This window comes from Peromyscus maniculatus, chromosome 1, assembly GCF_049852395.1.
Source record: "Peromyscus maniculatus bairdii isolate BWxNUB_F1_BW_parent chromosome 1, HU_Pman_BW_mat_3.1, whole genome shotgun sequence".
Taxonomy (NCBI): Eukaryota; Metazoa; Chordata; class Mammalia; order Rodentia; family Cricetidae; genus Peromyscus; species Peromyscus maniculatus.
The window spans coordinates 129,694,381-129,711,213 of NC_134852.1; the positions used below are offsets into that span (position 1 = coordinate 129,694,381).

The 16,833-nt window shown below is 43.8% G+C and overlaps 1 protein-coding gene across 2 annotated transcripts in view; it reads left to right on the plus strand.

Moving 5' to 3' along the window:
- The first annotated feature begins 691 nt into the window (after positions 1-691).
- Acsm5 (acyl-CoA synthetase medium chain family member 5) overlaps positions 692-16,833 on the plus strand; it is a 28,347-nt gene continuing 12,205 nt past the window's right edge. Inside the window, exons 1-6 of one of the 2 annotated variants that reach the window (XM_006985701.4) lie at positions 692-971; positions 2,869-3,088; positions 6,471-6,681; positions 10,903-11,110; positions 13,409-13,552; positions 16,457-16,610. In XM_006985701.4, the coding sequence (XP_006985763.1) occupies positions 2,888-3,088; positions 6,471-6,681; positions 10,903-11,110; positions 13,409-13,552; positions 16,457-16,610 (918 nt within the window). In that variant the 5' untranslated portion in view covers positions 692-971; positions 2,869-2,887. The remainder of the gene's footprint in view (positions 972-2,868; positions 3,089-6,470; positions 6,682-10,902; positions 11,111-13,408; positions 13,553-16,456; positions 16,611-16,833) is intronic. The other variant, XR_006074818.2, reaches the window with a different exon arrangement.

Sequence of the window (16,833 nt, forward strand, 5' to 3'; positions counted from 1 at the left end):
CAGCTATCCTGCATATCAGACATTTACATTCATGGCATTCGTAATGGTAACACAATTACAGTTATGAAGTAGCAATGGAAATAATTTTATGGCTGGGGTCACCACAACACAAGGAGCTAGAAAACTAGGAAGGTTGAGTACCACCGATGTAGCAGGGATAGTTGGGCAGGAAGACATAGGTGTGCAGGAACCTTCACAGTGGGAAGTCGGTGACACAAATGAATCTGGGAGCCTCTCAAGCAGGTTCTGGTGACAGCTACACCATCTGCCTTTCAGTGGCTGGGGATCAGGACGGGTTCTGCTGCTGTTCTCAAGGAAACAGTCCACTGTGCATCCATGTCTCAACTTTGGCTTTGATCCTTGCAGAAACAGAGACCCTTAGAAGGCTTTTCATCTAATTTCAACAGCTTTATTAGATAAGATCCAATTCTCTTCTTCTTCTTTTTTCAGCAAATTTATGTAATTGGGCTGCCCTGGCTCCCATCCAAGAGCCATTTCATTAACTCAAAGAATCTGCTCTCATCCTTAGCAAGGCTGCTCATTCACTTTCCATCTTTAAGCTTGGAGATGGGGGGAGGTCTTCAAGTAGGAAACAGATGGGGTCTGGCTTTGTGTCCTTTCTGTTAAAGCAGGGCAAAGTTCTTATTCCATTTTCAGGCTGTTGGCCTGAATTCCAGGGAGTAAATGTCCTAGTCCTGAGGAGGCCAAGTCCAGGTCAGGGTTCGGCCTTGTCAGCACTGTGTGCCAGGGAAACTGGCAGGGAGCCGCTTTCACTGGTTCACGATGTCCTGACTGGTTGAAAGCTGAAACTGCATGTCCCTGGCTGGCTTCTAATCCTCTCTCCGGGCTGTGTTTGGGGCTAAAGCTCTGGGTCAAAATCCTTTCTTCAGCCTCTGCGTGAACTTCTCAGGAGCCTTCAGGTCTGCCCTGCTGCTGAAGAGGAACACAGATACCTTGGATTTTAAAACAAGGTAACTGAACAAGAAATTCTTCACTGGCAGGTGTCACTTGCCCAGAGGTCTTTGGTGATGAAGTCAAGGATAGGCACAGCATGAAGTGACCTTAGGAAAGTGTGGGAAAGGCCTGGAGAGTCTGGAGTGTGGCCACTAAGGAGAGAAGAGCCAAAGGAAAAGGTGTGGGACAGAACACAGGGATGATGCCGGGGATTGCTAAGCACCAAACCTAGGGTTAGCAGCGACGACAGAGCCTGAACTCAGACTTTTCTGGAAAGTGAAGCTTGGGAGTCGCCTTTCCTCTTGTGGAGAGAGTACCATTCTCGGCAGAGTTGTCTATAAGGCTTAATGAAGAGCTTTTTCATAATTTTTATTGTTGACTAAGCATATGTTGTTATACAATATAATGGGTTTCACCACGGCTTTTTCAGACACATATAAAATGCTTTTTCATAATAATCATCCCCATCCTCACCTTTTCTCCCTCTCTGCCCCCACCAATCCCCTTCTCCTCAACTACTCACTCTGACATTTTTTGTTCTTTTAAGTTATTATTTCTGGAACCCTGTGTGTTTAATAAGGGTTGCTTACAGGACCATGAACGGTTAGTTCCAGAAGCTTGGGCAATCTATCGGTGTGAAATAAGAACAATCATTCATTCAGTGGTTGTGGGAATGGGTTTCTCCTGTTGTTGAAACACATTGTCATTGTTTAATGTTGCCCTGTTGTGTTATCACTAGAGGAACTTGGCCCAAGGGACCGAAACTGGGAGTGTCACCACTCAGGTGATATATCTAGCATCCTGGGAACATGCAGAGTCACACTCACAGATGTGAGCTGGGGCTCCACATCTGTCACAGACTCTGGAGACCACCTGTGTTTCAAGGCCCATGCACTGCCCACTGGCAGCTCCTGGCACTTGACACACAGCTCTGCTAAACCTAGCTATGCATATTAGTGTGAAGTGCATATTGCATTGCACTTGGTGCAAAAATACAAATATCTCCTAAATGATTTCTCCTCACAGGGGTGCCATGTTGAAGCGATAATGTTATTCATGTACCTGGTTAAGTAAGAGATATCACTCTAATTAATGTCTCGTGTTTCTTTTTACTTTTCTGCATCTAAGTGGCAGAAAGCTGTGCGTTGCATGTGTGGCTAGTAATTTGTCTCTATTGGGCAGTGTTGGGCTGTTGGAGGTGACAGCTATGTTAATTACACTGACCTACCATCACACACACACAGCACAAAGGAGCTGAAATGTCACAGTGTGCTCCCTAAATCTGTGTAATTATAGACCAATTAAAACAGTTAAAATACCTGTGAAGGGGCTAGGGAGATAATTCAGTCAATAAAGTGCTTGTCCTAGAAGTATGAGGACCTAAGCTGATCCCCAGAATCTACATGGAAGAGCTGGAGATGGTGGATTCGTAGGGTGTGCTGACCAGTCATCCTAGCCAAACTGGTGAGTTATAAGCCAATGAGAGACCTTGTCCCAACAATAGCAAAAGGGGCTAAGGAACAACAGCCAAGGTTTTCCTCCAGCTTCCGCATGTACATGAACACATGTACCTGAACATATATGTGCACCTGAACACACATACACACAAATTACACATTAAAGTTTTTTAATTACAATAGCAAAATTACTGCTATTGGGGGATCCCTTTGAAGGCCTGAGTTTTGAGAAGTGGCCTCTGAACGGATGACCTCAGATACATGCAGACCCCCACACAGAGAGAGGTAGGAGAGTATTTCCGGTTCAGAGAGGAGACTCTGCCAATGTCCGTCACAGCAGAATGAAGCCAATGATGTGTCCCACAGCTGGTATGAGCTATGCCCCTCTCAGGGTTGGTCACAAACCTCAACCCAAATTCAAGAATTCAAGACTACAGTCTCTCCTCTTTGGTGACAGGCAGGAGGCAACAGAAGACATGAGGTTATGGCGGAGAGGCCTGGTCCTCCAGGCTCTGAGGAGTTCCTGGGGAGTCTGCAGGATTCACAGGCAGCCACCACCTCCACCTGTCCCTGAGGTTGTGGCCACCTGGGAAGCCATCAGCCTGGGGAGGCAGCCAGTGCCTGAGTACTTCAACTTTGCCCACAATGTGCTGGACGAGTGGAGTCGGCTGGAAAAGGTGAGGCCCACCCTGCCCTGGTGTCCCACCCAGGCATCTGAAGTCCCTCAGACACTGCAGTGAGACTCAAGGCTATAAGACAGGAGCATTTCAACGTTGAGACCTGGGAACCTGGCGAGTTCTAAAACTCAGAATTGTTAGCACTGAAGCCTGAGGGGAATAAATCCGACCCGAGTGGTATGAACCAGACGCAAGCACCTGGCACAGGGCTTAAAGTGTCGCTGGTTCCGGAGCTCAAACCACACAGACAGTCACGCTTCTTCATCCTCCTGCTGGGGATCCACTAAGTGGAAGGGGCTCTGCTTTGATGATATTCCATCTCTCACTCATACACACTTTCCTTCTGAGCAGAAGAAGCAGGAGCTCAAGGTCAAAGCTTTTCACCTAAATGTGAACAAAAACAAATAAACAAACACATTCCATTGTGTGTCTATCCCCCCCCCCCGCCCCCCGAAACAGGGTTTCTCTGTGTCATTTTGTTGCCTGTCCTGGATCTTGCTCTGTAGACCAGACTGGCCTCAAACTCACAGAGATCTGCCTGGCTCTGCCTCCCCAGTGCCGGGATTAAAGGTGTGCACCACCACCGCCCTGCTCATTGTATGTCTTATCTGCATGCGCTTCTTTATTTTCTCTTCTATATGTGCCTATTATGGATATCTCTCTGTATTATATTTGATACTAATAATTTACTGGTAATAAGAGAATATAAATTTTGATTCTAAAGGAATTTTAGAGTTAATTTTGTTTGCTTGCTCTAAAAAAGAAAAAAAAGAAAAAACAACAATAACAACAACAAAACAGGTCTATGTAGCCCTGACTGGCCTGTAACTTGTTATATAGCCCAGACTGGCCTTGAACAGACAGAGATCTGCCTGCCTGCCTCCAGCGTTTGTTTCTTTGTTTTTGAGATAGTCTTATTCTGAAATTCAGGCTGGCCTGGAACTATATCCAACTTGAACTCACAGCAAGCCTCCTGCCTCAGACTCCCAGGTGCCATGATTACAGGCATGATCCACTGTTCCTATCTTATCTGTGTTACTTTTAACCTTGTCAATTCTGCCACCACCAGAGGCAGGAATACCACACTGCCACTGAATATGGTAAATTGGTAAATTTACCACAGGGAGAGGATGAATGAGACTCAGAAGCAGCCTTTTGAAGTCACCACACATACATTATCCACATACTTAAGTGTGCACTTGGGCAAGTTCCCTGAGATCTCTAGGCCTTGACTTTCTCATCTGCAACTAGGAATCAAGGCACCTGCTACCCCAAGCTGTAGCGAGTGATAAACGAGGCATGTTTGTGACTCGTAGCCAGAATGCTCCATCCTTGGCTATCTGCAAAGAGTGAGTTCTTTTTTTTTCTTTCCCTTCTTTGCCTTTCTTTTCCAGTGTAAAGTCCAGAGCCTTGCACCTGTTAGGCCAATGTTTTATCTAGCTTTTGAATTTGGAGTTTTGTTTTGGCATTTGTCTTGTTTTCTTTGGGACAGGACTTTTGCTACATAGCCCAGCCTGGCCTTGAATTAACGATTCTTTGGCTTAACTCCCCAGTTGCTGAGATTAAAGTTATCTGCCCCAATACCTGACCTCTTAGAGGTCGTCTGAGCATAAAAACAAAAAATGCAGGAGTAAGTCATAAAAAGGAAATGGGGTTTCCCAAAGCTCTCGGCTTCCTGAAAGCCACAGTGACAAGCACAACGCTGAGAAAGACTAAGAATCTGCATCTCCAGACCTCAGCGGAGCCCTGGCAACCCCATGTTCATTAGAGCAGTCACTGAACCTCAGCCTGAACAGGGAGCCATTTTAAGCTTCCCTGTCCTGACCCAACTTCCTAGTCACCCAGAAGCCCTGGAAAACAGCAGTCCTTGTCCCCAGTGGAGCCTGGCAGCCTCACAAGGCGAAGATTGGTGCCAGAGCTTTCAGAGCTTCATTTCCAATAATTACTGTTTGGTGTTGCTCTCTCCATCTTTTTCTTTTACTTTTGAGATTATAATATAGTTACATATCCTCTCCAAACCCTCCCATATATCCCTCCTTGCTCTCTTCCAAACTCATATCCTCTTTTTTCATTGTTACATGCATATATGTATATGTTTATGTTCCTAACTATAACTTTCCCAGTCTACACAGTATTACTTGTATGTATGTTTTCAGGGGTGACCATCCAGTATTGGACAGCCAACTGACTTACTGTTACTTTTGCAAGGCTGTCTAGATTTGACACAGCTTGGAACTTAACCAGTAAGAAAAGTCTAGTCCCAGGAAGCCATTTGTCAAAAAACAACTGTAGGCAAATAGTTTAACTTTGTGATTGCATGAAGCAGAGGAAGTGTTAGATGCCCACATGGGGAAGGAAAAATAAGCCAAAAGCTAGTAGAGTAACAGAGAAGCAAAAGAAAGGAAAGGCTAGGCTTGAGAAAGGCACATGGGCTTTGAAAGCCTCCGGTACACTCCTGAACATCTCCGAAACTGTGGGATTAGATCTGAGAGCATTGCCAGGGTCATGCATATGCCGGAAAAAAACTATGACAAAGCCCTGGGCAGGCTCTCAGGGTTACAGCCTTGCCCACTTCCAGTTTGTGTTCTCTGTGTGTGTGAGGTGTACTCTTGGATCAGTGCTCCTGCCACTGTGCCTTCCCCACCATCATATACATCGACATTAGACATCAAGTCAAAATGAACTCTTCCTGAAGTTGCCTTAAGGAAGGCATGCCTTAAGGAAATGCCATGGCATTTATATTTTAATCAAAGCAACGATAAGTGATACTGCTATACAACTTATGGGACTACACTAAAGACCAATGTGTTATGTGCTTTTATGTGGTAATTAGCAGGTGATGTGAGTAACATTTTAATTAAACAGGGAGGGACACAGGACAGCGTAAATCATCCTACCTTTTACGTTCAAAAAGTTGATATGTGAAATTTGCTTAAGTTTGCCTAACTCAACACTGGGAGAATATGTAATAACAAAACTGGCCACTCTCCGAAGTACAAGGAGGGAGCCTTTGGTTTCGTGTTTGGCTGGCTGGCTTTTAGTTTTATGAGGGAGGGTCTCATATAGACATGACAGGCCTTAAGCTCATTATGTAGTTAAAGATGGTCCTGCCTTTCTGATCCTCTTGTTTCTATCTCCTAAGTCCTGAGTAGTTACAGGCATGCTACACAGTACTTGGTTCACTCAGTCCTGGGACTAAACCCAGGGCTTTGTGCATGTAAACAAGAACTCATTGATTGAGTTATATCCTTGGCCCATCATTTTAATTTTTGAACTCGGTGAACACCTAACTATTATAAAAATATGATTTCTTAAAAACAAATGAGCAAAAACACCCAACAATGGCTTCTAATTTTTTTTCCTGGCTGTACCCACTGTCCAGGCAGGGAACCGGCCACCAAATCCTGCATTCTGGTGGGTGAATGGCTCAGGAGCAGAAGTCAAGTGGACCTTTGAGGAGCTGGGGAAGCAGTCCAGGAAGGCAGCAAATGTCTTAGAGGGTGTGTGTGGCCTGAAGCCTGGAGACAGAATGATGCTGGTGCTTCCACGACTCCCAGATTGGTGGCTGAGCTGCGTGGCTTGTATGCGAACAGGTCAGTGAGCAAGGTTAGGGCTCATTGGTGGGACTGGTGCCGACCACCAGAGCTTGGCAGTTCCCACAAGACTTGGAGGATGGAACAAAGAGAACCCCATAGGGGTTTACTTTTTCTTTGCCTAGCAGTCACAAACCTGATTGCTTGCAGAGGCTAGACAATGATATGATAATTAAAAGTCAACTGTTAACTGATGGAAGCAGATGTATGTAGCTGGAGAGTTTCTCTCCAGCTCCCACCAAGTCCTAGCAGTCCCTCAGCCTACTTATAAAATAAACACACAGACTCATATTATTTAAACTGTTTGATCTAATGGCTCAGGCTTCTAGGTATCTAGTTCTTACATCTTAAATCAACCCATATCTACAAATCTATATCTTGCCACATGGCTCATGGCTTACCAGTATCTTACATGTTGGTACTCATGGCGGGTGGCTGGTAGCATTTCTCTGCCTCAGCCTTCCACTTTCCAGAATTCTCTTCTCTGCTTGTCCTGCCTATACTTCCTGCCTGGCTACTAGCCAATCAGCACTTTATTTATACAGAGCGATATCCACAGCAGATATAGAGATTCACAGCTAAGTACTGGGTGGAGCTTCTGGAGTCCACTCAGAGAGGGAGGAGGGATTATATAAGAAAAGGGGTCAAGATGATGATTGGGAAACCCACAGAGACAGCTGACCTGAGTTAGTTGAAGCTTCCTGACTCTGGACTGACAACTGGGGAACCTGCAGGAGACAAAACTAGGCCCTCTGAATGTGGGTGACAATTGTGTGGCTTGGGCAGTTTGTGGGGCCACTGGCAGTGGGACCAGGATTTATCCCAACTGGCTTTTTGGAGCCCTATGGAGGGATACCTTGCTCAGCCTCGATGTAGGGGAGAGGGGCTTGGTCCTGCCTCAACTTGATATACCAGACTTTGTTGACTCCTCATAGGATGCCTTACCCACTCTGAGGAGTGGATGGGGGTGGGGTGGGGGGAAAGGTCGGGGGTGAGCGGGAGGGAGGGAGGCAGAACTGTGGTTGGTATGTAATATGGAATAAAAAAAAAAAACCTTTTACAGAAAAAATACCTTAAAAAAGAAGTCAACTGTTTAGTAAGGATAGATGTGTAAGGAGACTTTGCAGTTTTTTTTTTAAAGCACCTACTACTATGTGCTGGGCGCTGTGTTAAGAGATTTTTCATAATCAAAACTTTGTTTAAAGTATTGTTTATTTTTGCTACCAAATATCTCACTTTTGCATACTCTATATCTTTTACTGATGCTCAAATAAAATAACTCACAACTACATTTCACATTATGATGTGAGGTATAGCCTCCACTCCAACACTGCAGAAGATACCAAATCTGAAGTCAATGCAGGCCTACATCTCTAGATTTTTCTGGTATGCACTTATCAGGTTATAGTGATTGACTTTCTCTTATTGATAGTTCTGGCTGTCAATCATCTTTTGTCTTGTTAGGGTTTCTATTACTGTAGAGAGACACCATGACCACGGCAACTCTTATAAAGGAAAACATTTAATTGAGGTGGCTTACAGTTCAGAAGTTCAGTCCATTATCATCATGGCAAGTAACATGGAGGTGTGTAGGCAGACATGGCACTGGCAACACCTTGATATGCAGGCAACAGGAAGTGGACTCAGACACTGAGTAGTAGCTTGAGCATATATGAGACCCCAAAGCCCTCCTCCCTCCACAGTGACACACTTCTTCCAACAGGGCCACACCTACTCCAAACTTAAGTACAGTCCCTAAATCATAACCAACAATTAACTTCTATGGGATGTGATAACTGAGAAGTGGAATCAAGAAGCATTTCAGGGCTGCGGAAATATCTCACAAAGACCTGAGTTTGACCCCCAGGATCATATTAAAAAGAAAAAAAGCCCCAAAAGCCAAGCTAATATATACCAAGTATGATGGTACATATTTATAACCTCAGCTATAGGGATGTAGCATGAATCTTAAAGAGTCTTATTAATAAAATCAAACCTGAAGCCAGGTATCGGGGTGAATGCTGGAAGGTCAGAGAAGTAGAACAAGCCACAGCCACTTCACCTTGCCAATTCCTCAGCTGATCCTGTTTCCTCAGACTGGAAGCTTCTAAATCCTCATCCAAATGGGTCTCAGCTGAACTGCTGCTCAAAAGCCCAGAAGCTTAACCAGCCTCTAGTTCCTTGTCCTCATGCCTTATATACCTTTCTGCTTTCTGCCATCACTTCCTGGGATTAAAGGTTCACTCTCTGGGATTAAAGGCCTGAGTCACCATGCCTGGCTGTTTCCAGTGTGGCCTTGAACTCACAGAGATCCAGGCAGATCTCTGCCTCTGGAATGCTAGGATTAAAGGCGTGTGCTACCACCGACTAACCTTTATGTTTAATATTGTGGCTGTTCAGTTCTCTGACCCCAGATAAGTTTATTAGAGTGCACAATATTTCGAGGAACACAATACCACCACATTCCCCCCCCTTTTGTCTAAAATTTAAAAAAAGCTTATAACTAATACAAGAAAAACTATGTCCAATAAGTATATACAATATATACAGTCAAGAATTATATTAACAATGTCTACTCCATTAACATTTGACAGATTCAGACAAAAAAACTCCATTATATACATTAACAATGTCCAGTCCAGTAACATTTGATAAACTCAGACAAAAAATTTCATTACTTATCCTATTTAAAACAAGTAGTTTGTTTTTAAAAGTAGATTCAATACTTGACCTTTTTATCTTATCATGTTCATAGGGAGGCAAAGACAGGTGGCTCAACAGCTAGCCAGCTTGGTACACTTGGCACGTTCCAAGGCAGTGAGAGATCCTATCTCAAAAACAGGATAGATGGCATTTGAAGAGCGACACCTGAGGTTGCCTTCTTACGTCCTACACACACACACACACACACACACACACACACACACACACGTGCATACATTCCACCCACACTTACATGAACACACATAAATGAAGAACACCATCCAACTCAGAGTGCTCACACTGGACACTAAATTGTGCAAGAGTTTAGGAGATGGGGCAAAGAGCAGTGAGAACATGAGCTCGGCTCTGGTGTTGTGCTGAACTGAACTTTCCCCCTGCCTCTTGTCCTCACTAGATGTTTTCCTCTGTGAAATGAGTACCTTAAACTTGAGAGAAAATACTAATAATTTGCGTTATGAGATATCAAAGGCTTTCAAATGTCATTTGCCACCCCACACCCCGCCCAGTCCTTATTCCTTGGAGGTGAATGGAACCTGTCACCCTCAGCACAGCTTTGGTTGAAGCACTGTGGGGGCTCTGGAGTCCCTGCCTGCTATACCCCCTTTATCAGCAAGTAATCCACATACAACAAAAGGATTTATTGCAAAATTTTATTTAAAAGGCATAGAAAACAATTGAACTACGGAGTTGCTAAGGCAATACAATATAATATATTTAAGATCATGGACTCTCAGTGTCTTAGTCAAGGTTTCTATTGCTACGATGAAACACTATGACCAAAAGCAACTTGGGGAGGAAAGGATTTATTTGGCTTATATGTCCACATTGTGGTCCATCACTGAAGGAAGTCAGGACAGGAACTAAAGCAGGGCAGGAACCTGGAGGCAGGAGCTGATGCAGAGGCCATGAAGAGGTGCTGCCTCCTGGCTTGCTCATCATGGCTTGCTCAGCCTGCTTTCCTGTAGAACTCAGGACCACCAGCCCAGGAATGGTACCACCCACAACTGGCTGGGCCTTCCCACATCCATCACTAATTAACAAAATGCCCTACAGCTGAATCTTATAGAGGCATTTTCTCAACTGAGGTTCCCCCCTTTCAGATGACTCTAGCTTGTGTCAAGCCGACTTAAATCTAGCCAAGACAGAACAGGTTTTACCACTGCTTTAGCTCCACAGTGCTGGCTTTATCACACATTAGCTATGTACTCTTAGGCAAACCATTTGATTTAGGAAGGCACGAAAGTCTAAAGACCCATACTCTTTAAAAATGTACGGAACATTTATCACAATAGCGTGCATTTCTGAGCATCACGAGAACTAAGTGAAGTAATGTTATAATGTCAGAAAAGTTCTTACCCTAGGCAACATCTTTTTCATTTGGTTGTTACTATTAATGTTCCCTCAGATGTTCCAACCCTCTTCAGCCACTCATTTCTCTGGCCTCTACATTAGAATCATTCTCCTCTCTAACAACCTTCTTTCTCTGTGTGGCCCAAGGTGTGGTCATGATTCCAGGTGTCTCCCAGCTGACAGCAAAGGATCTCAGGTACCGACTGCAGGCAGCCAGGGCCAAGTCCATCATCACCAGCGACGCCCTAGCTCCTCAAGTGGATGCCATCAGTGCTGACTGCCCCTCCCTCCAAACCAAGCTTCTGGTGTCCGACACCAGTCGTCCGGGCTGGATCAATTTCCGGGAACTCCTTCGGTAAACTGAGACTCTCCAGGAGAGCAGCAATGAGATGGGCTTTGGGTATTTTCCTTTTCAGCAACAGGATTGAGCATGAGGGGACTGAATCAGAGAGATACTGGCCAGAGACATCATCCTGTGACCACCTCAATGTTCAAGGTCACTCCATTACTGGATGTGTCATTTCATCCCAGTGTCCCCTAAAATGTTGGCAAAGATTGCTAGAGTTCTTAGCCAGAGCATGTGAGCTAAACTTTATGATACATTTAGTTCACAGAAGGCTGTCGATAGTGAAATAGCTGCCTTCTTATCGGTGCTTGCTATCTGCCAGGCACTGTGCTGAATAAGCATTTGCCTACATTCATGTGTGCGAGAAGGATTTAATAAGGCCTGTTCTGTGCTTCAGAACACTGGTGCTTTGGGATTTGGTGCACAGGACACTGTGGCAAGGAAGACATCACCTTGTTTAATCCTTGTAAGGAGCCCTGCAAGGTGTAATCTTAAATTCAGTGTTGGAAAAGTGAAGTGACTCACCTAAAATGCCAAAAAAGAATAAAGTGAGAATTAGGGTGGGGTCAAGACTGCCACCCTGTGACAGGGACGTGGTGTGGCAGACACTTACCTGGGGGTTTGAGATTTTTGTCCTGATGAGAGACCAGAATGCCTGTCCTGGTGACTCACCCCTGTCAGCCTAGCACTTGGGAGGCTGAGACGGGATTGTGAGTGTGAAGCAAGCCTGAACTACAGAGCCAGACCCTGTTGCAAAACAAAATAAAAGAACAACAAAATAAGAGAGGAATAATCCAAAACAGGCCACTGAGAGCTGGACTCTTGAGCCTGGAATGTGCAGCTCAATGACCAGATGGACCTGAGTATTTGAAATACAAATTGTGCAATCTAGCATCTGGCCTACTTAGCCAGACAGATCTGAACCAGGATCCTAGGAGTCCTCATACCCCCCCACCCCCCCACCCCCACCCCCCCCCCCGGCTTACATAGAGAAAAGATTTATTTTGCCTCACAGTCTTGAAGGTTTCATTCCATGATTGACTGCCCCCTTGAGGAGGCAGTTCATCATGGCCAAAGCATGTGGCATTGCAAAACCAGTTACACCATGAGAGCTAAGGAACAAGAAGAGGAGAGAGAGGAAGAACAAGGCTTAGAAGCACCTTCAAGGATGTATTTCCACTGGTCTAAGGCCTTCTATGAGGTTCTAATCCCTAATGATTGACACTAGGTTGAATAGAACCAAGTTGAGAACCAAGAACAGTGCCTTTGGGGGACTTCAAGATGCAAACAATAGCATGGGTTGGTGTCAGAGGAGTCCTCATTTCTGACACCAACCCATGCTATTGTTTGCATCTTAACCTAGATATATCCTTTTAATTTCAGTTGTCATTAAAATTACCCAAGGTTTAAAAAAAAATCAGGGTTCTGATTCATTTTTTTCCAAGATGGAGCACAAGTAATAGAATTTCTTTTAAAAATTAACTCAGGGATGTTAAGACACATGAGCTAACTGAGTCTTCAAATCACAGAACTTGGAAGATTACCTAATCTCAAACCCCTAATTTTTGAAAAAACATTTAGAAAAATATCTTTACATTGAGAATTGAGTTAAGAATAGGACTATTCATAAATGAACAGAATTACACACATGAAAATGTGTGTGTTCTACCACAAACTCCTCAACCCCACTCAAAGAATATAGGGATCTGGTGTGTGTGTGTGTGTGTGTGTGTGTGTGTGTGTGTGTGTGTGTGTGTGTGTGTACATGTATTGTTGTATTATGTGGTATGTATGTGAGTGTGTGTGTGCTTGTTCATGTAGGTGTGTGCACATATGTGCAGGACAGAGGTTCCCACCAGGTATTTTCCTCTATCATTCTCCACCACCTTAATTTTTGAGACAGAGTTCACTGAGCCTGGAGCTCACCAGCTAGACAGAATGGCTGCCCAGTGATCTCCAGGGACCCTCTGCCTCTGCATTCCCAAGTCTGAAATTATAGATGCAAGCAGCTTTTATGTGGGTGCTAAGGATCTAAACTTATGTCTGGCCCCTTGCACTGTACTGACTGAACTATTCACCCAACCTTGTGGATCTTTCAAATGAGGCATTTGGGCATTTTGAGCCTCAATTTCCTTGGCTATAAAATTGTTGTAGAGCTAGTGTCTATCTATTAAGGTGTATGCAGATAGTGTTCACACACACCTCATGCACAGCATGTTGAAATGGCAGTCCTGCCATTGCGAGGGCTTTGGCACTGCTTGGTGTTTTCGTATTAACAGTGTGACCTAGTATTCTCGAATTTTCCAGAGAGGCATCTACAGAGCACAACTGTGTGAGAACCAAGAGCCGAGATCCTGTGGCCATCTACTTCACCAGTGGAACCACAGGGGCCCCCAAGATGGTGGAACATTCCCAGTGCAGCTATGGATTGGGTTTTGTGGCCAGTGGAAGGTATTGGTACAGCTTGTCTAGAAGGTCCAAAGTGGGTGAGTGAGCAAAGCAGAGGGAGTGAAGGAGGAAGAGATGGAAATGGAGGTCAGAGGGCAACCAGAGGGTAAGTCAGGAAGGCCTGAAGGCTTTCTTCTGAGGATGATAAAAACTGTTAGATATTTTTAAATTATATCAAAATATACAACACATTTTCTTTTACAATTTTTCTTAAAAACTTTCTAGCTGATATATAAAAATTGTTCCTAGTTATAGAACACTGTGTGACAGTTTGAAACGTGTATGTGATATACAAGCTTTAAGTCATGGTAAAACTACTCATGTCCTCAAACAATGGTCATTTATCTGTGGTAAAATAAGACTCTCAAGGTCCTTTCTCTTAGGAAATTTTACCAGTTTAAGTGTGTTGTCTAATAGCATTCTATACGATCACATTTTTGTGCACCCATCCCCAGTATTCTTCTACAGAACTAACTTTCAATCTTTTCAAGCGGAGACTCTGGATCCCTTATATAACAAGCTCCCATCCCCCCACTCCCCTGCCTTCCTGGAACCCCTGTTCTGCTTTCCATCTCTATGAATCTGAGTATTCCAGACACCTCTTGTGAGCAGTGCATGATTTTGAAATTTGCTCCTTTCTCCAGGACAGCATCTTCAGGGTTCATCCGTTTTCTCTGAGTTTTCCTTACATTTACTTTTTAATTAGCCTAGAAGGTACAGGATGCCATGATGGCGTTTTCAAACACAGTGTGTTTCAGTAGATTCTCCTCCTCTCTCACCTCCCCCACCCCTGCTACCTCTGCAACACCCTGTCACTGGCCGTGGGTCCTTTTGCCCACCTCCCATCCCCCCTCGTCACTTGTTCTTAGATCCTCTTGTTACCATTTCTAGTTTGGCAGGTTTCACATCACAGGCTAGGAAACACATATGAGAGAAAACATGTGGGTTCTCTCTAAGATTGAGTCTCTTCACTTAATATATTTTCCAAATCCATCCATTTTCTTGCCACGCGACCTAGTTATCCCTCTCCTGGGCAAATATTCAAAGACTCCATATCCTACCACAGGAATACTTTGCACATCCATGTTTCCTGCCATTTTATTCATGGTAGCAAGGAAACAGGACCAGACTATACACCCATCAACAAAAGAATGGCTAATAAAAAATGTGACACATATTCAGAGTGGTATTTTATTCAGCTGTACAGAAAAATAAAAATTTCAGGGAATTCTCCCTACCTTTTATGATTCAAAGGGATTCCATTGTATACATACTACATTTTCAAATCCACTCAACTGTTGGTAGATACACTCAACTGTTATGGGTTACTTCTATATTGTACCCATGGTTACTTCTTTGTCTCTCTGAAGTAAAATTGCTCAGTCATATGACAATTCTATGTTAAGTGTTTTGGTTTACTTAAGAAATATTGGATATTTTGAGCAGAGGTGTGACATGATCCAATTTAGTTTGTAGAGGGCCCCTCAGGATACTGGGTTGATAGTAAATAGTAAGGATCAAGGAATGAAGCAGAGTTAGGAAAGACAACAGTGCATTAGAACAAAAGGCATAGTGACCTGTCTTGGGAAATAGAGGTGACAAGAGTGAAGAGATTATGAACAATTTAAACACAGATCTAATGAAATTTTCTGACAGTTCGATATGGAGTGAGTGTTATGTGGCTTTTTCTCCCAAGAATAATAGTAAGAAAACTAAGGAATAAGCTGGGCAGAGGAGGGAACACCCAGAGTTATTCATTGGCATTGCAAACTCAATGGGTCTATTTAACATCTCCATTCTCTTAACTGAAGTAGAGATGTAGAGGTAGATGTACATATGCAGAGGTAATGAGATTCCTCTCAGGGTACCAGTATACAGATGATAGTTAATATGTTGAGGCTGGGTGAGATTTGAAGAGAACGCAGAATATTTCTGCAGTGAAGGGAGGAATAGAAGCTGACTTAGGGGGAACCACTTATAAGGAGGACCAGAAGAAAGTATGTCCTGGAACCCAAAGGCAATCACGACAGCTTGTCTATTTCCTGTTTGCAGACATTGTGTCCCTTCCCTATGATGTTCCTCCTCTGTTTTACCACCATGGTTCCTACACATCAATGATGCCTATGCAAAATTTATTCCCACTTCAGAAGCATTTCTCAGACCCATCTCCACTCTCACTATGGGCCCCATGAAAAACAGGATAAATCTTAAAAGATGCTCAATCAACATTTGTCAAGATAATGGTCTCCTTGCTCTGAGTTAGGTGTTTATTCTGTTATTGTACAAGACTTTGATTTTAACTCTTAGAAATGTACTCTCCCATTGACACTGGGTCCTCACTGAGATTCTTCCTGGACATCCATTGCTGCCCTGTGTCGTGGAGATCCTTCAGCCCCTGTCTGCAGGACTGACCACCTCCCACAACTCCAGTAGATCACAGATGGGGTGGATATTTGGATGGCACAAGACATAACCCTGGTTCTGGATGCTTATACTTACTAAACTATAAGCTTTTCAAAATATGGCTATTTACTTCTACATCCCTAGGGCTAACTCCAGACTAATTTAAATGAGCATGGAATGGAAAAAAACATGCTTATCAGAATGTACTGAGATTAATTTTCCCTTGCAAATGCTCTCACTAAATGGTGACCTCCTTGAAAGTACAGGACCTGTTCTTTTACTTTTGTCTTCTTAGCCTAGGACCAAATGCAGAGAAAGTGTTGAGTGAGTGTTTGTTGAGACAGTTGAGCTGATGGATCTTGTGTCAATTTGACAAGTTTGAGTGGTACCTCCAGTTGTCTGAGCTCCAAATAATGTTACGTGAATAATGAAATCCATTCTAAAGGTGGAGACATTGACGGGGATGCTCTTACTTCCTCTCATTTTTTTTTTTTTTTTTGGCAGGAGGTGGATGGCCTTGACTGAATCTGACATCTTCTGGAACACAACTGACACTGGTTGGGTGAAGGCAGCCTGGACTCTCTTCTCTGCCTGGTCCAATGGAGCTTGCATTTTTGTGCATGAGCTGCCCCGAGCTGATGCCAAAACTATCCTAAATGTAAGAAAAAAATCCCAGTGCTGGGATCCTGATCTTTGCACACACTGAGTAGATGCCCTATCACTAAGCCCTCATTTTGAAACAGTCATACTATATAACCCAGAACAACCTTGAACCAGAGGTCTTCTGCATTTGAGTCCCATGGGTTGAGGTTATAAGTGTATACCACCATGCCAAGCTCTGAAACACCTTTTGTGTCCTGGGTGTAAATGAGATGAGTGAA